General features: G+C 38.6%; 2 protein-coding genes and 1 long non-coding RNA gene across 4 annotated transcripts; 2 read left to right on the top strand and 1 right to left on the bottom strand.

Annotated features, from left to right (window-relative positions):
• The first annotated feature begins 361 nt into the window (after positions 1–361).
• Positions 362–2,704, top strand: LOC147169676 (uncharacterized). Its single transcript, XR_015095757.1, has 2 exons — positions 362–1,005; positions 1,587–2,704. It is a non-coding gene; the product is annotated as an uncharacterized LOC147169676 (long non-coding RNA).
• A 245-nt stretch (positions 2,705–2,949) lies between these two features.
• utp6 (UTP6 small subunit processome component) lies at positions 2,950–13,284 on the bottom strand. 2 transcript variants are annotated; one of them, XM_086082059.1, is made up of 20 exons: positions 13,240–13,284; positions 13,032–13,131; positions 12,306–12,390; positions 12,178–12,219; positions 12,005–12,097; positions 11,222–11,269; positions 11,086–11,149; positions 10,348–10,466; positions 9,100–9,177; positions 8,523–8,604; positions 8,362–8,443; positions 8,103–8,281; positions 7,334–7,413; positions 7,086–7,163; positions 6,823–7,002; positions 5,401–5,481; positions 5,181–5,290; positions 5,038–5,104; positions 4,721–4,793; positions 2,950–3,390 (listed from the first exon to the last, which is right to left on the bottom strand). In XM_086082059.1, exons 2-20 carry the CDS (start codon positions 13,121–13,123, stop codon positions 3,236–3,238), a joined length of 1,788 nt encoding a protein of 595 aa, XP_085938185.1. In that variant the 5' UTR covers positions 13,124–13,131; positions 13,240–13,284; the 3' UTR covers positions 2,950–3,235. The 2 variants fall into 2 exon arrangements, with proteins under 2 accessions (XP_085938185.1, XP_085938186.1); XM_086082060.1 differs by having other exon boundaries at positions 13,032–13,128.
• Positions 13,285–14,845: 1,561 nt separating this feature from the next.
• suz12b (SUZ12 polycomb repressive complex 2 subunit b) lies at positions 14,846–24,442 on the top strand. Its single transcript, XM_086082058.1, has 17 exons — positions 14,846–15,153; positions 15,374–15,518; positions 16,151–16,197; positions 16,283–16,347; positions 16,436–16,504; positions 16,601–16,650; positions 17,146–17,231; positions 17,302–17,533; positions 17,608–17,713; positions 17,897–18,002; positions 18,087–18,264; positions 19,524–19,612; positions 19,705–19,848; positions 21,242–21,399; positions 21,507–21,705; positions 22,073–22,152; positions 23,049–24,442. Exons 1-17 carry the CDS (start codon positions 15,139–15,141, stop codon positions 23,365–23,367), a joined length of 2,088 nt encoding a protein of 695 aa, XP_085938184.1. The 5' UTR covers positions 14,846–15,138; the 3' UTR covers positions 23,368–24,442.
• The last annotated feature ends 425 nt before the right edge of the window (positions 24,443–24,867 follow it).

Here is a 24,867-nt window from a genome sequence, read left to right as displayed (position 1 = left end):
CGCGTTGTGCTGCTCCGCCAAAGTGTTACTGTCAAGACGGCGGTGAAGGTTGCATCCCGGCCGGGTTCATTTCGCCCTCTTTCTCTCCCCTGGACAGCGGCGTGGCGGCGCGGGGCGACCCCCTGTGGCCAAGCGGCGTCATTACACGGCTGTCAAACTGGCTGGACGGATGGGGTCACGTGTCGCTTGTAAATCGGCGTGTTGCGTTCGGACTCAACACGTTTGCTTGAACAGGAGAAAGGGTTATTTTTCTAATAGTTTTAATGTGTACGTGTAAACGCCAATAACAATCTTCTCGCTACCATACTCGAATAAAGAATCTGCCAAAAGTAGGTACAGTAGTTCCTTGATTTCAGTTTAATTTACATTGGATCCTCGCAAACTTGCAAACTCAAATTTGAATTTTATCAGCGTTTTTTTTAAGTGTGATTTTCAAATAATGCATTTTAATCGGTGCCAATTTATGTAGGTAGAAGAACGCACGCTTTACATTTGGTTCCTTCTGATCTATTCATAACGACATGTTCCACTTTTAGAGCCCGTAGGGACTTGATGTCATGTCACTCGGCTATGTTACCGTGCTCGTAGACCAATACCGGAAGTGGATGTTAATAGTTATTTTAACCCTTCTTGACTGTTCCGCTCCCTGGTGACTTTTACTTAATTATACAATCATGTTTTTCGTTGAATGCTCTTATATATCTTGCTAATTTTGTCTGCTGCTCGATTTCACGACGAATTATAAATTTTTATCTATTTGTTTGTATTTTTAATCTCCTTATTTTACATTGAAACGTGCGACAGGAAGTGATGCGTTCGCCCTTAAGCTAGCTTGATGACCAACGTAACTGCCTGTCACAAGTGTCAACGAGTGAAAACAAAACAAACGGGTGGTGTTTTAAAATTAACAAAGTAACATTATTCGCTTGAATCGCTACTTCCGGAACCGTTTGGACGGATGTTCTGCACCGTATCGACCACCGCGTTCACGTTTATCGCGTGTTGGTGAGTTTGGGCCTTTTTATTCTGCCGCCACACGCACGCTCAGATGTCAGCCTTGTTCATCAGCTGTTGCTCGAGAAGCGAATCAGTTCGACCACGAGACGTATGTTTGTTTTTGATTGATTTGTTTATTCATAATCTCTTGTTAAAGAGTCAGCAGGCCCATTCAAAATTTCCGTGGAATTTTTTTCTAGTTTTTATATTTTCTTTGATTATATTTGTACTATTTATTTCATCTTTTTTACGTTTGTTCAAATTATTTTTGTTATTTTATTTTGATAATTTTTTTTAATCACTTATGGTCATTTTTTTCTTTTTTCCATGATCTATTTATTAACTATCTTGTTTCGTGTACTCTATATGCATATAATTTATATTTAATTTTTTCGCAATAGATTAATTGCATCCCACAGAGACAATTTAATATGCTTTAAGATGGTTCATTGCTGCAGATATTGTTTATGTTCCAAATCACAGTCTTTGAGATTTGAAAATTGCATTCTACTAAACTGCAACGTGGATTTGAATTTGATTAATATGTAGGATATCTCTGTGGTGTCAAATTATTGACCATACCCTCTCAGCATCGTCGAAGGCCAAGTGAGCGGTGAATGCTTTGGGAGCCCGGCTGCAGGCTGCCCCCTCAATGGTCTCTCCCACAATGAAGGCGCTGGTGGACGCAGTGTGGGCGGTGTGGAGCATCGGGGCCTCCATCTATGACTACATCCACACCAGTGCCATGGAGGAGCGCATACACGCCCTGGAGAAGGTCACCAGCATCCACCAGTGTGCCATCGGGCTGCTGTCGGCGGCCATCGTGGTGCTCTTCACTTACATCTTCGTCAAGAAGCTTTGAGAGTGAAGCAGACTGAGGGTATTCAATAATAATGTGGCTTTCGGGAACAAATGAGATGCAAATCAATTGAACATTTATTGGATGTATGATATTACTTTGATATGTTATTAGTCATTTGTGTTACGGACAATTAACTTGCTAATTAAAATGGACTTAAAATGACTCCTCAGGGGATGTTAACCAATAGACAAAATGTATAGCGGTGCTTTGCGGTACGAGTGACTGCCCAAAGTAATGCTAACAAACAATGCAAAATGCCATGGACATGCTAACAGCAGACAGTTGCTATCAACCCACCCCAATCCATTCATTTCAATGATTTGAGATACAACTATTTTGAGTTCCAAGCATGCTCACAAAACAAATTGAAATCGTATCTATTCTTAAGGCATCAATGTACTTTTGATGACTTCGGCACAACAATGAATGCATAGAACTGCGCAAAGGTCACAACATTAGGTACACCTGCAAAATGTTTACAAAATAATGTTCGGTTTGGATTGACACGGTTCTGAGGGATATTTGTGTATTGTTTATCAATGTGTGCTTTTACAACTGTACCGCATCACGCCGAGAGTGAGTAATTCCATCATTTTTAAAAGGGATACATATTGAAATATATTGTTGACATTTTGAACGTAACAACTTAGCTGTTTACTGTCTAGCGTGTTGATGGAAGTCAAGCTCTGGAAATGTACAGCCATTTTTTTTTTTTATCAGTCTTCTGCATCACTAAATCCGTCCTTTACTAATACAGGATTACATCAGATTTTATACGATGTGTTTAAAAGTTATAGTTAACTTCATACTGAAGATGCTAAGAGGCAATAAACTGTTAACACTGAATGTCCATGTGTTTTTTTAGCTGATAAAAAAAAAAAGTACAAGTATGTACAGTCTATGTATTTTAATAGATTTTTTTTAGATAGAAGGAATGCGTTAAATTAGGGCGTGCGAATCTTTTTCTTGTCAGCCAACGTCAACGCTCATTTCTGGATTAAATTAGGTTGAATTACAATTTGATTTTAGAGGATGTGTTCGTATGACAACCACTTTGAAGGACTTTGGAATTTAAAGATGCTATTCAAAACAAATGTTATGATTTTTATTCGAACAGTATCAAAGTGTCTTAACAGGAAATTCCACTGGCATAGGTTTGCAACGTCACTCAATACGGAAAATGCAACTGTCTGCAACTGGACAACAGTCCTCTCGACATCTCTGGAAAACATTTGGAACCTGGACAGCAGACTTGGTGAAACACGGTCAAACGAGCCACGCCTCCAAGGTTGGCTGTGAAAACTAGCCAACATCTTCACACGTTGCGCAACTCCTGCTGCTGAACGAACATGTCTCGACCTGCACTTCAAGTCGGACTCAGAGGTGTCCGGTCTGCAGGAGGGTGTATTTGGAGGAGAACCGCTCCACGCTTTCGCCCTCCACGAACTTCATGGCCCTCCAGTGGATCTTGCCGCAGTTCTCTGGCTGGCCGTGGGGCCCCTTCTCCTCCTTGATGTACGCCAGCCACAGATCTTGAAAAACACAGAGGTCAAGATTGAAAAAGGGATGCGAAAATCCGATCTTAACTTATGAGTGCCACCACTCATACGTTTGAGGAAGGCCCTTTTGTGTTCTACCGGATAAATAGGTAAAAATTCCCAATAGTGTGGAAACCGTTACAACTGCAAAGGTTAACGAGTGATGACTAACTAATTGTTTTATCACAATTTCACATCCTGGTTTTGCATCATGGCCACACGCCCCGCTGTCTGCTTAACTCATTCATTCGCAGCCCTTTCTGTTGAAGCAACCCCCTTCGCTCCCAACTGTTCTATTTCGTCCCTCCCGACCGCCATTCCGGTGGTCGTCCGGAAGTCAGAACCGCAGTTAGTCATAACTTTCGTTTTACTGGATTTTGACTGACTTTGCAAGGCCCACAGAAAATTGTGTTTAATTGCTATAAAAACATCAAACCAACCAAAAGAAGGATTAGTCTCTTCTCTCGTCAGAAAAAAAGAAGTATATTTCTATTTGTTTCCGTTTTGCAGCAATTAGCATTAGAATATAGCTAAGTTTCATCATTATTCACAAATCTGTTTAGAACTGTGGGTAAATCAGCTTTTTTCAACATGGCCCTGGTTGATCTATTTTGCTCTGCTGCCACCTGCTGGCCGTTTTTGTAATAACTACCATTTCTTCAAACGTTCTCTGCGGTTGAGCTGCTGTATCAAAGTTTTCTGTACGCTCTTAGCATTTAAAAACAACATATAAATACGTCTTTGGGCCACTTAAAACAGCGTATTTATACGTTTTTGGGAGCAAATGAGTTAAAGGGGAACTCACCCACCACCAAATTCTTTAGTCCTGCTAGTGTAAATACGGTAATACTGGTTCATATTTCGCTAGTAGAATGCGTTATGAAGCACAATACAGCAATTTTTATCCATCTCAGGGGCGGCCATTTTGCTACTTGCTGTCCACATAAGATACCATCACAGCTGCTCAGGTCTCAGGTAAAAACCAATCACAAATCAGCTTCAGAAAACATGTGAGCTGTGATTGGTCGATTTCCTGAGCAACTGTGATGTCATCTTCAGTAGACAAGTGGCAAAATGGCCGCCCCAAAATGGATCAAAACGGATTGGATTTTGCTGCATAACTTATATTCTACCAATGTAATATTAATCAGAATGTCATGTTTAAACTAATGAGGTCACATAAAACATATTATTCTCAAGAAATGTTTAAGGTTGACTTCTCCTTTGAATAATCTTTTTTTTAAATTAATAATGGCAAATGAAAAATAAATGGTTGGACTGACAGTATAGTATGTGGTGGATATTTGACTTGAACTCATCTCACCTTCATCAGTGGAGCCAAACTCTTGCAGGGCCCTCTCGTAGTAGTCCCTCAGATTGTTCATCTTTGGCGTCTCCTGCATGAACAACTACATTAACGCAAATCAAGGGAGATTTCCGCTCAAAATTACAGTAAATGATCAATCTGTGTATACTGTTACAGTGGCCTTAAATGTACTTAAACATTAATTTTTGTTACATTTAGGCCTTTCTATGCTACTATATGTTAATGTTGGTTAACAAACAGTAACATACATATACTATAGTAACCATAACTTATTATAAAAGCTCACTTTCTTAGCATACAGTAGTCACACTCACTTGTTCTTTCTCAATCTGTATCATTTTGGTGAAGAAAGCTTTGGACAGAGGTCGGTTTTCCTGTAAACTAAAACACAAACGTTATAACTTATTCCCCCCTCTTAGTTTTTCATTTACATTATCGCGAGGATCACTTTACTTACCTTGTGAAAGTCTTTCTCGCTTTCTTGTAGCCTCCAGTGGCGTACGACCAATCAATGTAGCGCTCTTTCATCTCCATGGCAACATCCGCCACCACGGACGTCAGAACCCTCTGAGAACAAGCGGGAAGAACAAAGTGTCCGGCAAAAGTCTTCTCATCGTTGTGCGGATACTAATGGCTGTTCAGTGTGGATGGCCACGTCTGGTGGATTTGATTCGAACCTTGAAAATGGCTTCCGTCTCCTCTGGGTTCTGGTTGTCTACGCTCCACTCGACCTGCATCCGCCAAATTGGTAAACTCTCCTGGTAGGCCAAGAGGACACAGTTCAGGAGGAATCTTGATAAACATGCACAGACATTCATGGATGATAATTCCATTCATTTTATATCCTGAACATTATGTTCATGGTCAGGCGAGCCCAAAATAGATGTGTGAAAGTCAACTTTGTTATTGTTGTGATATTGACTTACTGACTTGTGTTTACGACAAACTTATTTGGTAGAATTTTGTGAAGTTGTCATAGTTAACGCTCAAAAGAGGCAAGCAAGTCAAAGTTATTAGGTAAGTGAGAGACTAAATGAAGTAGATAAAATGTCTTCTAAATTAATTCATGGTTCATTTGCCTTTTTTTTTTTAATTATATTATTATTTATTTATTTTTTATTTGATTTGCCTAACCTATAAACCTAAAGCACTTTGTTTATTTTTATACTGATTAATGTATTGCTTGCTATTTATTACTTCAAAGCCAAGTTATTTTGAATTTGACAGTAAAGGTATTTATTTCAAGATGGACCAAAAATGGCCCAAAAAAAACAAACATAAAAGTGGAAATAAAAACGGATATAGAAATTATGTAATTGAAAAATAATTTCATGTAAAAAACAAAAATCTATATATACTCAGTGTTTCCCACAGATTTAAAATCTACTTGGGTGGGGCGGGGCTTCAATGGGAGGCGGGGTTATCAGTCCTCTTTTTATATATATATATATATAAACGAGATTCAAAAAATAAAGACAAATACAAATGTGGAAAAAAATTAACTGTCAATAAATAAAAACGCTCTGCTCTCATATTTATTACATGCTGCAGACGCTGTCAGCATGAAATGCATCATGAAATGTTATTCAAATGAGGGGGCGGTCCCAAGTGTGTGGGTTCCACATTTATTTTTATTTATTGAGTCGCGTTTTTTATTTGTTTATTTTTTTAAACTTTTATTTATTAATTTATTTATGGATGTTTCGCTCTTGTTTTTTTGCATTAAATTTTTGAATTATGTGTTTATTTTCATTTTTATTTTGGCATTTTTGGTCCTGCATAGCTTGGGGGCTTTACTCATTCTAAAGTTGCATAAAGTATTGTAATCCTCCTCATGCTGTTACTGCTCACGGCTCACGACTTTAAGAAAATCCAAGCAAAACAATAACAAACTCTCTTCTTGACTATATGAGAACATGTCCACGGTGGTCAAGTTGAAAACTAGCTCGAAACCATTTTCATTCATTCTGATGATGATGATGATTATTTTTTATTATTATTATTATTATTATTATTATTATTTATTGTTATTATTTTCAGCTTCCTCGATCACTTGTAGGAAGTGATCGAGGAAGCTGAAAACTGAAACCCTAACCCACCTTGGGATGAATACGTGCGAGTGCTTCCTGGAACAGCCGTCCCACGTCATCCTTCCCCAACTCAACCAGCGTCCGCAAGGCCAAGCTCCATGTCCACACTGACTGGCTAAAGCGCTGCGTGGCTGCTACGGCGATGTCGGCCGCGCCATCTGCATCTCCTGACGACTGCAGGATCTGCAGCTGCAGGGGGGGACGTTGCGTTAAGTGCGACAGAGACGGAATCCCAACGTCGGGATACTCGGGGCACGCTTGTTCTGTCTTACCCAGTGCGTGTAATAATCTTCTCTCAGGAGTGATGAGTCATGGGCGCGCCGCAGAACCCCCAGCAGCCTCTCTCGTCTCTGTAACAACCACAAACATTTGTATTCATTTTCTATTTCACTTATCCTGATCCCAACAACCATTCACACTCACTAGAAGTGACACAACAAGCGTCTTTTTTTTTGTTGTCTTCTGTCATCCCCAAACACAGTAACAACGTGCGGCGAACCATGGGTTGCTCCGTGATTACCTTGTCTTTAAGCTCTTGGATGTTTGTCAGCCTTTTCACCCTCTCCAGACAGAAGGCGACGTAGAAGCTCCACATGCGTTCTGCAGCAGGTAAGACAACATCTCAGAAAAAGGATTCCAAAAGAAAGTGGCAGGACTACCTTCCAATGAATTTTAATTATTTAAAATTACACGATTAAAAATGCAAATGTTATTTAAAAGGGGAAGTCAACCATAAACATTTCTTGACAATAATATGTTATATGTGACTTCACTAGTCTAAACATGACATTCTAATTAATATTACTTTTGTGGAGTATGAGTTACGAAGCAAAATCCAGCCATTTTTATCCATCTCAGGGGTCGGCCATTTTGCTACTTGCTGTCCACTGAAGATAACATCACAGTGGCTCAGGGCTTTCAGGCAGTGACCAATCGCAGCTCACCTGTTTTCTGAAGCTGAGCTGTGATTGGTTGTTACCCGAGACCTGAGCAACTCTGATGTTATTTTCACTCGACAGCAAGTGGCAAAATGGCCGCCTTCTGATATTGATAACAACTGCTGGATTTTGCTGCTTAACTCATATTCCACCAACGCTCTTGTTTGGTTGTTTTTGGGAAGAAGTCACCCCCCTTAAAAAAAAAAAAAAGGCATTTATACAAATAAAGACATAAAAGTTGCCTGTTACTCACTACGGTTCAGTCAGTCAACAAATACGTGTGACTTGTAACATGGGCAAAATATTGGGACACCTGTCCTTTAAAAACATACAATTATTCCACACTCCTACCCGTATTGATCCGTTCCACTCCTTTGTCGAAGACCCGACAACATTGCGCCTCTCTTCTGTCAACCTCCAAAGCGCGAACCTTGGCGGTCCGAAGCTCTTTTCCCTCCATCGGAGCTTCCAGCTCCCTCTTGGCCAAGAAGTCCCAAGTCACGCTGTCGTCCAGGAATTTGGTTTGCAGGCTGGAGGACAAAAAGACGGGAACGTCCGGGTGAGCTTCATCTTGGATGTTTGGGACATATTTGGTTAAGTAGTGACTCACTCCTGCAAGATGGCCTCTCGGAAGTCTTTGGTGAAGTCAAAAATGGATGCGATGTTGAGGAGTGAGATGATAAACTCTGCGTCTGTGGGACAAAAAAGATACAATGGTTAATTAACAGACAGTATATTAATGTAAGAATTTGAAACAAGAGCCGTGCCCACCTTTGTTTTTGTCTGTGGCGTCGTTGTACACAACCATCGCCAGTTTCCCACTTAGAATCTCTTCAGAGAACTCGTCTTCACTCTATTTGCCCAAAAAAATAATAATACAAACGTGGCTTCATTACTTGATCTTTTACAGTGCAGCTGAAAAGTATCAAATAAATATTTGACTATTTATTTTATTATCATTTATTTAAAAAAATAAGTTATAAATAATAAAAGAAAATTTTAAAAAGTATAAATTTCGCAGTATACTTCATTTTATACACATTTTGTTAATGCTATTTCAACACGGATTTCTTTCTTTTTTAAATTAAAAATAGATGTAAAAGTTTTTATATGTTGTCATTTTGAGGTGTTGTGTGTTGAATATAAAAAGTCTACACACCCCTGTTCAAATGCCAGGTTTTGTGATATAAAAAAATTGACGGTTCTAATTGACCCAAGTTTCGGATCAGCCCTTTTGCGACCCAACTGTTTTTTAGATTGAACAGCCACTACCTGCTAGGGAGAAACCGTTTTCTGAGTCGGAGTAAATTTCCTAAAATGTATGTTTTCGGGATCATGACCCACTCACAATGTCAACCTTGGCTTGCTCCAGCTCCATCTTGTGCTTCCTCAGCTTCTCACAGTGTAGCAGCTCCATACGGAAGTACTGAAACACAATATGGACTTAGCTTGATTGTAGGCCTCTATTAGGGCCGCGTATAAATATATATTTTTTAGAGGGTGGGGGCAATATTCCGAGAAAAAAACCTCGCAATTTTCCACTAATTTGCGACTTTATAAAGTAGCAAATTCGAGAGAGAAAAACTCAGAAACTTACGCGAAATACACGTAGCGTACTACTCGTATGTTTGTGCCAATACTTTTCGGTCGGGTTTTCAAATAAGGAGATAGTAATTGCTTTAGCAGAGCTTAACCATATGATGTTAAGCGTTCGCTCTTTGAAGCGTTGGGTACGGCCAGCGACAAAGACGCCTCGCTTTTCGAAAGTCCACACACACCCTGAGGATCAAGCATTTAAGTTAATTTGTTAAAATAAATATTTACTTATACATTTATGTTTCCAGAATTATTATTTACTTATTCATACATTTTGGTATTTTTTTTTCTGTACAAGTCTCTAAGTTGATGTGTCGAATCTGCTGTTCTCTGTCTTTCACTTGCATTTACCTCAAGTATGCTCGCTTCTGATTGGTTAGTGTAGTCAGCTGATAGGGGATCAGGAAGTGATGTCGCTCTCGCTGCCGTGTATGACGAGTAAAGTTGAAATTAAGAATGAATCGTCGCAAATGAACGAGTTTTTCTCTCTCGCAAATTTGCCATTTTATATAGTCGCAAATTTATGATTTTTTTTTCTTTGGATATTGCCCCCGCCCTCTAAGAAAACATATTTATACATGGCCCTAATATACCGTCATAGGCCTGTCATAATAAAATACAGATTTTTTTTTTTTATATGTTTTCCAGAAACTATCACAATAAACAACAATATCATTGTTTCTTTGTTTTTTTACGCCGGTACAGTGATTATGTTTGAGCAAAAATAATTAAAGTATACACTTTTTGATCATTTAAGCGGCAAAGTAGCAACTGTGCATCAATCAACATTCACAGAATTTTTTTTTTTATATGAAGCAGCACAAGTGGATGTTGATGACATATGTAAAACTACCACGCATGTAAATGACCATTTATCGAGACCCAAAACTCTTATCGTGTCCATTTTTTCATCGATACCGTCATTATTGTGACAGGCCTACTTGGACACTTCTTTAGGGTCAAACTGATGGAAAATGCTTTACATATTATTCCTCCCTACCTCCTGGTAGACTTTTTTGTTGCCTGGGTGGAAACGTAGAGCCCTAAGGAACAAATGCCGGGCACTTTCTGAGGAATTCCTCTCTTCCAACTCGCTCTTGGCTGCCATGATCCACAGTGCTAGAGGGGAAAAGTGCAACACAAGGTAAAAAGAGGTCTCTCAAAATGGTGATATCTCATTGAGCAGAAGGTTCGCGGACATTGAACGAACCCTGACAAAAAAACATTTGCTACATGCGCACAGTCGCACACCCTCGCAAGCCTTCAGCTCTCAATGAGTTATATTCCCCCAAAACAAAGATGAACTCATTCACTGCCATTGACGGCTATAGACGTCAAAAATTCATTTAAACTATTTCTATTAGTTTCAAATTGTTTCCACTTTTGTTAAGAAGGGTATGATAACCTAGAAAAAAATGGTATTGTACATTTAGAACAGATACAAAACATTTGATTAATCTTGAGTTAACTAGTTGTCATGTGATTAATTACAATTAAAAATGTTCATCGCCTGATGCCCCTAATAGAAAAAAAGAAAAGATTATTAAAAATTTAAAAAAATTATCGCATGACTTCAATAGTTAACTCACGATTAATAAAAAATAAAAATGTTTTTATAGTCTTGTTAACAAAAGTAGAAAAAAAAAGTGAAACTAATAGAAATAGTTCAAATTAATTTTTGACGTCTATAGCCGTCAATGGGAGTGAATGAGTTAAAAGGGACGAACGCAAAGTATACCTGGTTTATCAGGGTGGATGGCCAGCATTGCTGAGAACACCTTACTGAGCTGCGCCTTTGTGGACTGAGGAAAGAAACCATGATCACCTATTTACACCTTTGTTATTTAAATTTATAGACAATAATTGGTACCTACCCATTTCTTACAGAAGGCAACGTGCGAGAGCCAAAGCTGCACATCATCCTGCAAGACAAAGGTATTGGTTACGTTCATTTACTTCTGTTAAAATATTACCAATGAAATTTTATACGCAAGATAAACTTTTTTTTTTTTTAAACCATTACTATAAAAGGTACAACTTTTTGAAATGAAGACTTGTTATAAAATTAGCCTAATTCTCATAAAAATGCAACATTATTTTTGAAAAATATAGCTACTATATGGTATATTGTCTTATGACTTACTGCTAATTATTGCTAAATTACACACAACTTTTTAGATAAAAATGTAATATAACATTTTGACTAAATTCCAGTAAAAATGAAAATGTTTTCATAACAAACAAAAATAACTTGGAATAATAAAACTTTCCCTTAACGTTATAAGTTTTAACTCATTAAAACTTTCTTTAAAAATATGGCTTTAAAAGATTTTTAAAATGTTTTTCTGAGACCACTAAATGCAACCATCCTTGAAAAATCAGTTTGTTTCTGTTTTGAATATTTTTTCCTAATAAAAATAAGACTCCTAAAAATATCTACAGATACTTTTTCTTGTAATAATACAGTACTTGTAAAAAATAAGATTTTATTCTCATAAGAATATGACATTTTCCTTTATCCACAAGCTAATGTATCTTTGTCAATATTAACTTGCTAAATGAATCAATCATCGGTGAAATGCAATCGGATGTTACGTTTTGGTGGTGTAACACGTCCTTTATATTTGATCAGTTAAAAGATGCTCTTTCTAACATACCTTCCACTTGTTTGTGGCCCTTCGGAACACACTGTTGATTCTGTGTATGATGGGAAACTCAATTTCTTCCCTCTTGAACTGGTAGCGAATATGCTGCAAAAGCAAACATGTGTGAAATACTGCAGGGACAATTTGAATAATATTAATATCATGAATTTAATACGTCCACCAACCGCTCTCCTTTTCTTGATCAACTCCAGGACATTGATTTCATACTGCAATTTAACAACATCGTCCATAAATGATCTGTTTCAGCATAAGTGAGATTAATGTGAGTGAACTAGAAGTTTGATCATTCAACCTGTATGTATCCTATAAAGTCCACTTTATTGATGATTAGCCTGTGGAGTTTGTATTCCAGTGATGTCGCTCTTTTGATGATGGCTCTGCAAAACACAAAGTTGTCATTGACTTATTAATGATAATATAGACTGATCAACTATTCAATTCACGTTATGCTTTTTCCCCAAACTTAAAACGGGTTACAGGTGTCTTAATAAAATGCCTGAAGTGTGCTTGTCAAAATACCCCCAATTAAGGATTATAGACACGTTTGCAAAGGTAAAAACTGCAATCCAGAAATAACACACACTTAAAATGAGCACCCATAGCGATTTTATTGCGTTACCATACATTCGTCACACCAAGCCACCAAATTATACTTGTATATAAATGTTGCGCCAACATTGGGGCGATTATTTTGAATTTTCCCGGATATTTATGTAGGCGTAGGTAGGACGTGCAAATGAATATTGGTGACGATTGGTCGGTGAGAAAAGGGCTTAATGTCCATAAAATCAAAAATATCGTGCGATATATATAAAAAAAAATTCCAAAGGTTTAAGATGGCATAAGTAGAGATGTGCCCAGTGAATTTTGGTGACGATTCATAGCAAAAATGTCTGACATTAGGCGACGTTAAGTTTATTGACACGTACATTAACAAGTTAATTTACGCCTGATGTTTGCTGTTGGTCTGATCAACACCGCACGCTCACAATTCTAGTACATTTGCTTGTTATCTTACTTGACTTCTTTCTTGGTGAAGAGTCCTACTCTTTCCAGTTGCTCCAACTCCGGAATTCTGTCCTCGATCCGCTGCTGAACGATCTCCGCCATCTTGGCTCCTCAAAAGAATAGATTCACTGGTCTTTCGATTAAATGGAATTACAGCTTTGTTAATGTACTATTATCAAACTATGTTCATGCCACGAGACATCGGCAAAAAACCCTACCCACACATGTGCGGAAGTTGTGATTCCCTACATTTCCGGGTCCCTTACCAAATAGCTCCGACCGCAAAACAAGTACATGTGATTGTTTTTTTTGTTTTTGTTTTTAAAGTATTTATTTATTTATTACACAAAAACTATTCACAAACTCTCGCTTGGAGATAACATTTGTAATGCAAAAAAACAAGAAACACATGAAAAAAAAAGAAAAAAGCAAGACATTCTTACACTTCTACAAGCCAACTAATTATGTTCCGTCTCACAAATCAAAAACAAATAATTTAAGACCTATTCACAAAGCATCTGATAGTCCGTATCCAAGTCCTTCAAATTTGACAAGGAAGCAAAATGTGACAGCAATTTAATTTAAACAAAACAAAGGATGGTTTTCTATTTTGCCATTTATATTTGTGAATATCCTTCGATTGGTAATTTGGTACATTAGTCAAACCATAACGAATTTGGTCAAAATTTAGTTTTGGTACTTTATCCAATTGAATTTGCATCCATAATGTTACATTCTTCCAAAATTCCTTTGTTATCCTACAAGAGAAAAATAAATGATCAATTGTTTCCTCCTCTCGATGGCAAAAAGCGCATGGCTCCACCGCAAACCCCAAACCGCCTTTTCAACATTGCTGCAACTGGATAATAACCATATACAATTTTAAATTGTATTAATTTTATTTCAGGAGAAATTAGCCATTTCAATAGGTTCACACCATCCTTTGTAAGTTTACTTTCACTGTTACAAATTTTAACACTTCCATCAAAATCCTAAAATCTATTCATTTTGAAGTGTTTACTGACACATTTGTTATTACACTTCTTATCTTTAAGGGGAATGTCCTTTAATGGAATGTTTGGCAGCATCATTTGTCTTTTAAAGTAAAGTCATTTGTAATCATGTTTGTTAACAAGGGCCGCTTTAAAACTTTATTATATTCTCTTATTGCACATAAAAAAAGTACTTCAATAAATGTTAAAAACCAACATTTGTCAAAAATTAAATGCACATCGCCTGTACATAAAAGAGAAATACTGTACAACTGAACTGTACTTAAAAATGTACTGTGCCTTAAAAGTACAAATGTTGTGCAGTAAAAAAAAAAAGTACAGTACTGGATTTCAAAAAGAAATAAACAGGCTGTGTACATGTCCCTGTAATAGTTTGATTTTGTTTGAAATATAAATTGTATTTTTATTTAATTCAGTGGTTCTTTCCTAGTATCAAGGTTGTATCACTTGTTGTATAATAATAATAATAATAATAATAATAATAATAATAATAATAATAATAATAATAATAATAATAATAATAATAATAATAATAATAATCTGTTAGCTCAGTTGTTATAGTGGTCTCATTCGTTTAGAACACAAGTAAACTATAATTCGTAACAATGCTTGGCGAGAAATACTTGATATGCATTACATGTAATGAACCGTAACAGAAAATGCGCTAGCCTGACGTTTCGCATTCGTCCACTTGAACGCTCGCTTGGTTTCCCGCAAAATCACAGAAACCGAGAGCGCGCACGCGTCATTTCCTGGTTCCAGTAGCCAATCGCAGCCATGGATTCACACAGTCTGACTCTCATTGGCTGACAAATGAGCAATGCTCTGTTGTTCCAAATTGAAGGGACGCCGCACGGCAATAAATTACTACTAAGGGGTTATTGATGTCATCGGAGTTTTTTAATTCATATCCGGTAGAAGAGCAATATTCGTGGCTGTACGCGGGAATCCGAGATCGCTACCGGTTTATTTACCGGTAAACTATGATAGCATCGCGAGCTAACTAGCCAGGGACCAGCCTCTCGTTGCGTCCTGTTCATCTTCATGGGCTTCCGCTGTTGATTCTTCCAGGCTTGTGCTGGGGGCAGCGAGGCTAACAAATTGATGCCATCCGCCAGGGTAGGCTGTCTTTATTCATGTCGATTATATACAAATGTGAATTATTTCGCCAGTATTAATTCCACGCCGGACGAAAAGAACACCGACCCAAGCTAACTAGCGTGCTAGCAATGTGGTTACGCTAGCTGCCGTGCTAGTCGTTGCGGTAACTTTTGCTGCACAGCCATTGTTTGTCCCGTAATTTTGTGTGTGTTAATGTGAATGTTATGTCCGCTCTTAGAATTCCGGCCACATTATGAGCGGGGCCGGTTGCAAAGCGAACGGCGCCGTGTACCCCGCCTCGTCGGCGATGTTGAACTCCGTGAAGAAGCCGAAGATGGAGCAGATTCAGGCCGACCATGAGCTCTTCCTCCAGGCCTTCGAAAGTGAGACTTCAGCCCTTGATACGTCGTTCTTTAGTTTCGTTTCGCCAATATTTTCAATCAATAGTGTCTAGTCAGTACTTGGCTCTCATTATAATTCTACTCAAGTCTTATGTTGACATGATGCTTATTTCGTCTAGTGGTTAAAACAAAGTTGATTTTCTCCAAGCCCATAACTGTAAAGTGGCATCAAATTGTCATGGCTCTTTTAATGTAGAGTGGTATATTTTGTAATAAAATATACCGATAGTGGGTACGCTCCCTGATTTTGAAGCATTTTGTGGTTGACTGTCAAAAAGAGAGGCCCATTTCTTGTTTGGAATATAACAGAAAAGAAACAAGAAAAGCTTCCTTTCGTTTTACACATTGAGAAATAAAGCTTCTATTTCAACTCATTTAAAACCTAAGTAGACGTGAATCTTTCATTTGGTTACAGAGAGAGACTCAGTCGATTTTTTTTCCCCCCCTTCAGCTCAACGTGGTACATTTATTTTAATGTAGAGTTTTTTATGATGTGTTAAAATATACTGGGTACATTCACTGTCTTGGGATTGGTTGTCTAAAGAGATTCCCTACTCTCAAAGCCTGCGTATTATTCCCCTTTGTCAAGTACTAATTCTTTTTTTCTTTACCAGAGCCGACACAGATATACAGATTTCTTCGCACCAGGAACTTGATTGCAGTAAGTTGTAGGCTTTTATTTCGTTATACTTTTAATTCATTCAATATCTTTAAAATGACTGCATTTCCCTCTGCCCCTCTTTTAGCCAATATTTTTGCACAGAACTCTCACCTTCATGTCTCACAGAAATGGTCGCTCAAATGCCAAAAGGTACAAAAATATCACTAATGCATCTGTGTCTCTACCGTCTGTCGTCTTATGAGCAACATGTAAATTCCAAGTCTCTTTTTGTTCCCAGGAAAGCATTCAAAGTAGATAACATGTTACAAACTGTAGAGAAGATGAAGGGAGAGCAGGAATCTCCCAGGTAACATTGGTTTATGTGATCTACAACTGTTACTAACTTATTACTAATTATCAAGTAATCACATTTAACTTAGATTCCACTTTTGTGTATTTTCAGTTTGTCTTCACATCTGCAGTTGACTTTTACCGGGTTCTTCCATAAGGATGGTAAGCAGACTTGCCTTTCAGTCCCAAAGCAGTAATGCACTGGCCAGATTATGAATTTAAAATAATTTTTTTACTAATTGAATGGGTGTCCCCTTCCTGGAAATGACACAAGAAAGGAATTTAATGACAATTATTTGTGATTGTTTTCTTGACTGTACCTCTAATAATGTCCATCTCTAGCCAGATAGCGACTTACCAAATTAGTCGCAAGGAGATATATCTGCTTAAGACAAATGCCTCTCCCAAGGAAAAAATTGTGTGTATTTTTTCCGCGCGTTTCATAGCCATCAATTCGTCCCACAGATTTGTTAAGAGCTGAGTCAATTTTCAACTCTCTTGGTAACCAAAACAGCACCCAGTGAGGCAGGCTGTCAGATAAATTGAGTCTGGATGCCACGTTAAAAAAATAATCTTACATTATGCGGAGATCAGCTCTGACCGCCACACTTTTTCATTGTATTGATGACAGTGTAATTTTGTCTTTCCTGCGTCTAGAAAAGCCATCTCAGAACTCAGAGAATGAGCAAAATTCCGTCTCCTTGGAGGTGCTACTTGTCAAAGTCTGCCATAAAAAACGCAAGGTAAGGCGTCACGTTCCCCCTCTTACTTTGTGTCATCTCATTTATTGGTTCATTCTTCTGCTCCTTGCAGGATGTCAGCTGCCCAGTTAAGCAAGTGCCTACAGGTAAAAAGCAGGTGCCTTTGAATCCTGACAGCCAGCAAAGCAAGCTGGCCTCCTGTCCCTCGTTAGTGGTGTCCAGCACCGAGTTTGAGCCCAGCAACAGTCACATGGTCAAGTCGTACTCGCTCCTCTTCAGGGTGTCGCGCGCGGGCCGGAGGGACACCAACGGCCTTCCCAATGGTGAAGCCAATGAGAACATAGGTAAGCAGCGTCTCAAAGTCGATCGACGGTGAAGCCTTGTAAGATGTAAATGACAATGTGTATGTGTTGCGCAGATGTGAGAGACACTCAAAGTAGGAAGAAGAGGAACTTGTCTCATAAGGAAGAAGGGGACACAACCGAGACATACGTTGCTCAAATGACTGTTTTTGATAAGAACAGGTACATGTATGGATCCTTTAATGACACATCTACACTCACAACAACAAACCATGCATATTGCGCATGCCATTCCCTATATGAATATATTTTGTAAATGCATTGTAATTTGAATGAATGAATCGCCGGCTATATTATTGGTCAGTCCACACGTGTGTAAATATCTCCTGTTTTTGACCTGTGCAGGAGGTTGCAGTTGCTAGATGGAGAGTATGAGGTGTCCATGCAGGGGATGGAGGACAGCCCTGTCAGCAAGAAGCGAGCCACATGGGAGACCATTCTTGACGGCAAGGTGAGGGTTTCCCTCCATGCGTTTGGGCACAGTTCGAATCATGTCAAACACTGACCAACGCGTGTCTTGTGTCTCCCCCTTCAGAGGCTGCCGCCGTTTGAAACATTTTCTCAGGGACCCACGTTGCAATTTACTCTGCGCTGGACTGGCGAGACCAGTGGGAAGTCCACAGCCCCCATCGCGAAACCTCTGGCTACCCGAAACTCAGACACTTGTGGCCCCATGGAGACCAGGACTAGTCACCATAGAGCCACCCCCTTGGGTAAGACCCACATTGTTTCTATTACAGGCACTCTTTAAAAAAAAAAAAAATCGAATCATTTGAAGGATTCACCAGAATTTTTATTTAATGTTATACACTTGACCTCCAATATGAATTTTGGTCATGAAAACGAACAACTGTATTATAGTAAAAGGTTAGCAATGGTGCTAAAGGCAAAGCACATTGATAAAATGTTAAAACAATTATTACTAGTAGGTAATAATTTCTTTACATAGTAAATAAGTGAGCCAAGCGGCCTCAACAGAGAAATACATCAAATGTACCCAATAAATGTAGAAGTGTCCCTCTTCTGGTCGATGAATGAAGCTTGTTACCCTGATGAGCGCAAAAGTAGTGTGGTAAAATGGCATGATCCATTTTAGTGGCTAAAACTATAAATATTGGGGATAAAAAGCAAGACTACATTGATTTAGCCAATCAGAAGCAGAGTAGGGCTGATCTTGTATTGAAACAGCGCAATGACAAACCCAGCGAAGTAGACAGTTTAAATTGCTTGGAATATGATTTGACACGTCTGGCAAAACACCGCCAATGCGGAGAGAAGGCGAACTTCAAAATAATCCTTCCCTTGCCAAGTAAGATGTAGAGCACAATGCCAAGAAACACTTTTATTTTGAAGTTTTTCCTGGGGGCGTTTTGCCTGCCGCGGCGCAACGGATGACTTGACTCGTCTCTGCCGTTCATATTGCCGTAATAGACTATTGCGACCAAAGTCAACAATACAACTTCGTACTGAAATCGCGTTCGATCGCCAATTAAGGGCACTAAAAGAAGACTTAATTACGCTGAGATTGTATTGCGTTAGAGTGCTAAAATAAAGACAGGTAAAATGAAAATAACACCAACTAAATTGTTCTTAAGTGGGTAAAAGAATATGTAAATGTTTGGGCTTTTTCTTTTTTTTCTTTTTTTCTTCTTTTTTTCCCCTATGCTTCATAAGAGAAACAGATCGTCAAACCACAAGCCCGAGGTGTAATAACTGTAAATCCTTATCAAAAGTAATCCAAAGCACCTTCCACTGCTATTACATCCTGTGCAACCACTCTTTGAACACACCCATATTAGTTCAGGGATTTAGGCTGTGTTATTATGGCTGACGAGCACTTGTATGGACCACAAAAAGAGTCATTATTTTAAAGAGATACGATTGGGGAAACCTCCGTGTTTACATTTTGATAAAGTGAGAAAACCAGTTTTAATGATTCTTTGAACAAATTCCTCCATGTGTTCCTTTTCAGCAGTGAAAGAGTCGGTCAGCGCAGATATCCAGACGAGGAAGGAACTCGTCCCGTGTGAGCCACGCCAAAAGTTACGGATATTTTATCAGGTAAACACTTTTATTTGAGCGTAACGAAGGCACCAATGTCGGTGTGGCTTTCGTCATCCAGTTACTGAACATGTGACCTTTTCCCAACTTAGTTCCTGTACAACAACAATACGCGGCAACAGACGGAGGCGAGGGATGACCTTCATTGTCCTTGGTGCACGCTGAACTGCAGCAAGCTCTACAGCCTCCTCAAACACCTCAAACTGTCCCACTCGCGCTTCATCTTCAACTATGTGGTAAGGAAGAGCAACATTCCTTTCATATCTCTTGTGGGATTAAAAACAAATGTGTCAAAGTCAACAAGTTTTTTTTTTTTTATGCTGCATTCAAGAATCCTGGGAGTATCTGACCTCAAAATATTCAGGTTAAACATAAACATAGATCATGGCCGACAAATGCCACAGTTATGCTAGTATTTCAGCTTATGAATAGAAAGCAGTACTACCAACAAAAGCCATTTTTGGCATACTTGATGAATTTTTCAAATGCAGATTACTGAAATATGTGTCATCAATAAGATATACAATTGTGCTAAAAAATGCACTTAACCTGGAAGAATTTAAGTTGATTACCATTTATTAAAAAAAAAAAGTGATCGGATCAAAGCACTGCACTCTGATTTATATTATTTTAAACAGAATAATTAATCAACATGTTTGGTGAATTATTTAACCGCTGCAGATTAGACTGGAAGTGATGTTGAAGTGGGTTGTTTTGGTTTCCGCCTTTTGAGCCTGTGTATCACAAGTCTGAGATGGAAAACATGCAGCGGTCATCAGAGGCAGTGTAGCAAAGAGTAAAAGCATTGTACACTAACGTTTTGTTGTGAGAGAGATCCTCATCAGCTCATATAGCTCAGGAATGGGCATACACGAAGTGGTAAACAAAAACAAATGTAAAGGTGTATTTTTTATTTATTTTTTAAATAAAAAAATGCTGATAAACAATTCATTATATGTGTATCCACAAAAAATGGGGGAATAGATTTCCCCTTAAAAAAAACAAAAATAAAATGCCCAATATATTTTAAAAAAACTACGAGAATTTTTTTTGCATATCCTCGGTTACTGATCTTGTGTGTGCAGGGTCAACTGTAGTTCAAGTTGTAATATCGCCATTTACCACTAGATGGCAGACATGGTTTAATTACGCATACTGGGTCTTAAACTGCCTGACTTTATACTATAACGCGAGTCAGCCTAATTTCACCCCCAATTTGGAATGATATGCAGGACAAAAATAGTTGCCCAATAATAACATGAGTTGATTTTTGTGTAAAAATGCTCATAATGAATTCTTGCATGTAATGTTGATTTGCTATTTAGCAGTTTTGTGCCATCCTTGAATGGTAATTTCTATGAGAGAGATCTTTGCAGTGGGATTTTTTTGTTATTAGGTTAGGATGTTCATGTTCAAAATGGCAATTTTGTGATACAATTGGTTCAGGTGTACGTGGTCTTTTGTGGCCCCTCAGTCGCACTGACGGCAAAATTGTGGCCCCCTCTAGCATTTTAAGTTGTCCATCCCTGAACTGGGAAAACATTTATTTGAAATCCATGCAAATAAATGGCATTGTGGTTGTCGTCTACCATGTGTTTATAATACTTCTTCCCGTGTTAAAATTTTCAGCCTCACCCCAAAGGAGCAAGAATAGACGTGTCTATTAACGAGTGTTACGACGGCTCGTATGTTGGCAATCCTCAGGACATCCACAGCCAGCCGGGCTTTGCTTTCAGCCGCAACGGCCCCGTCAAGAGGACCGCCGTCACTCACATCATTGTTTGCAGGTAAGCTTTTGGCAACACTGCTTCGAATGACTGCTTAAATGTGTAAGCACCAAAAGTAGAGGCTATGGTATTGTCATGTTCATATGGTTACTGTTTTTCTTTTGCAGGCCCAAGAGGACTAAGCCGAGCCTATCTGAGTTCCTGGAATCCGAGGATGGCGAGTTGGAGCAACAGAGGACCTACGTGAGTGGACACAACCGCCTCTACTTCCATAGTGACAGCTGCATGCCGCTGCGACCGCAGGAGATGGAAGTGGACAGCGAGGATGAGCGGGACCCAGAGTGGCTCAGAGAGAAAACCGCAACGGTAAGCAAAAGCTGCGGCTGCCACGCGTTGTCTTCTATTATGGCCGCAGACTACGTAAACTGTTGGGAAAAATCTCATCTAACATTTGTCACGACTTGTCAGAAGTGATTTGGTTCAACCAAAAAAAAGGATGTGAATCCTCATAAATAAGCCCTGCCACAAATCTGGGAGTAATTGATGCTATAATTTAAATTTGATGTTATAAAGGTGTATCATTATCTGGAAATGCCCCAAAATGGCAACAAATGAACTTTACAGTCTGGAGCCAAATTTGATAGGTACCACTTGTGTTGATTTGGCAGTTTTGAGGTTATGAAATATTGTTTTGTTTAGCTTTTTAAATAGTTTATTTTCTGATTTTGTCCAGCAACTGGATGAGTTCACAGATGTCAATGAAGGAGAGAAGGAGGTGATGAAGTTGTGGAACCTTCATGTCATGCAGCACGGGTATGTGGACACCAAATCATCATACTCACTCACCAGCCACAACATGAATGTACTGTACACAAATGGCTCTCACAATGTGGTACGAGTACCAGTAGTGGTGCGCAAAATTATCAAGGCCTATACGGTTCGTTGTATTTAACTTTTTAGTACAATAATAAACTTTTTTTATTTTTTATTATGTAGGTACAATTTGTATTTAACTTATGTGCAATATATTTTAAGCAAATCTTTGTTTTAGTACTTTTTTCTTTCTTTCTACATTTAAGTACAGAGTCAATATTCATACTGTGCATAATAAAGTTACAGTGACTTATACATTTCAGGAATAAAAAAAAAAAAGTCGTTTTTGAAGACCCCCCTAGGCCTACATACTGTGTTTTTGGAAAGCTTTTTTGTTATTGTTGTAGTTTGGGGGGGGGGGGTGTTAAAAGAACTACAGCGATACACTAAACTTTTGATTTTGATTATTCATTTTATAATTTGGACAATTGTATGATTCCAAGTTTGTTGGTTCGCTCAATATTTTTCTTCAATTTTCACTTCCAAGTAGAGCTGTCAAACGATTACATTTTATAATCAGATTAATCACATTTTAGAATTTTGATTAATCGCTTAATTATAAAGGCTGTTTTATCAACAATTTTTGCCCGCCCAATTCAAAGAGCACCTGTTATGTGTTAATATTTTCAACATTTAATTTAATGAGGACGTCTTAAAAAAAAAATGTATTCATTGCACACGCTCATTCTCCTCTTTTACTAATCAGTTAATTACTATAATTTAAAATGGGGGAAAATGACCCCAATATTCGACATAAAGTTTTTTTTTAACTGAGTTAGAGATTGGTCGACCGACTTATGATTTCTCACTCAATAAAGATGTGTGGTCTGTGTCAGCTTCATAGCGGACAACCAGATGAACCAAGCCATCATGCTCTTCGTGGACGACTGCGGTGCGCACATCGCCCGACGCAACCTCTGCCGCAACTTCCTGCTGCATCTGGTGAGCATGCACGACTTCAACCTGGTGGGCACGGCCACCATCGACCGGGCCATGACGCGCTTGAAGCAGATCCAGGAGGAGCTCCCGGAGGACGCCGAGGAGGAGCAGGAGCAGCGGGCGCTGCTCGCAGCGGCGGGGAGCTGCAACGGCAACGCGGCGTCCTCCAGTGGCGGGAAACAGGGCAAGAGGACAAAAAGCGCTCTCACGGACTGATGCAGGCTTTAATGCAGAGAACTTGTAGTAGTCATGGGGGGAGGGGTTCCCACTCCCCTTTTTTCCTCCCCAGTCAATAAACATTTCCAACCTTTTGGTGCTTAGATGTGGTCAGCAGAGCGTCTGGCCGCAAACACGCCAATATACAAGGTAAACAAGTTTTTACAACTTGAACTCAACCAAATATGAATTATCTAGAAGTGAATCACCCACATCATGTGACTAGATATGATGGCTTTGGGTGAATATGAACAGATTGCAGGGGTGGGGAACCCCCTGTCTTATGAGAGTATTTGATCCAAGCCCAAACAATTTTTTAACCCACAAATGTTCCTAATATATAAAATCATGGTTATTTTTTAATACGGTTATTATGGCCCACTGAGGACTGGACCCTGATAGGAAAAAGGTTCCCCACCCTTGTTTTAGTGTGTCATACTAATAGATGAGGATCAGAACTACAGTTGAGACTGTACTGGTAACATGAATTGTACACATACATGATAACCTTTTTTAAACCCTTAGCTGATTATTTTTAGCACTTGACGTTTTTATATTTAGAGTTTTTCCTTTTTCCATAAGCGCAGAGCTGTACCCAAATGTGGAATGCAGCCATTCTTCAGACATCAGTGGAGAATCTGAAGAACTTGTGTTTTGGTATTACTATACTGTGGACGCAAGAAATGTCAAGCAGTTCATACAATAAGAGACTGTGTTTGGACTCCTAAAATTGAATTTATTTTCTTTTTTTTCTGGACAGTAGGGTTCAAAGGATCACAGTTAGATTTTAGTTTGTGCCAGTTTACCAAAGGTGATTATCATCAGTATTTTGAATTCTGCTCTTTTCTTTTTCTTCTTCTTGTGACTGTGGACAAACTGACAATGTTTTATTATTACCAACCCTAATTTGGTATATTTTTTATCTTTAAAAGTCTGATTTATTATTTTAATCTGGTAAAGAAAAAAGGAGTGACTTTCTCACCTTTTATTTACAGTCCACCCCATTGAGAATCATGTAAAGAAGTACTCTTGATTTTAGGGTTTTTATATTTAAATAAAAACACATTCAACCTCAGTTGTGCTGCATTGTTTAAATGAGCCTTTTCAAGTCGGGGACTGTTGACAGATACCGAGAACTTGTAATTTTTTTGAGCTCAGTAAATGGACAAAATCAGGAGCTGAAAGCTAGTCTTCAATTATCTGCCACATGCTGCTTGTACAGTTGTCCAGTACCTCATGAAAGAACATATTTTATGTTAGTCTCATTCCAAAATCATTGTAATGTAATTTTTTTGTCCTCAAAACTACACTTTTAACCAGGTCAAGAGTGCTCTGGTGTTGATTTTCATTGACTGTACATTCTGCATTCGTTTTACATACAGCTCTGACTAGTCTACCAGTTCCTAAACTGCAGTCGTTTCCCCTCTACCATTTTATAAATAAAAGCGGCCAACAAGGAAACTAATAGACAGTTGCTGTTCTATATCAAATGTTCAATGT

This window comes from Leptonotus elevatus, chromosome 8, assembly GCF_054856555.1.
Source record: "Leptonotus elevatus isolate MCC_2025b chromosome 8, RoL_Lele_1.0, whole genome shotgun sequence".
Taxonomy (NCBI): Eukaryota; Metazoa; Chordata; class Actinopteri; order Syngnathiformes; family Syngnathidae; genus Leptonotus; species Leptonotus elevatus.
Note: the sequence above shows the minus strand (reverse complement) of the source record. Positions and strands in the feature narration are given on the sequence as shown.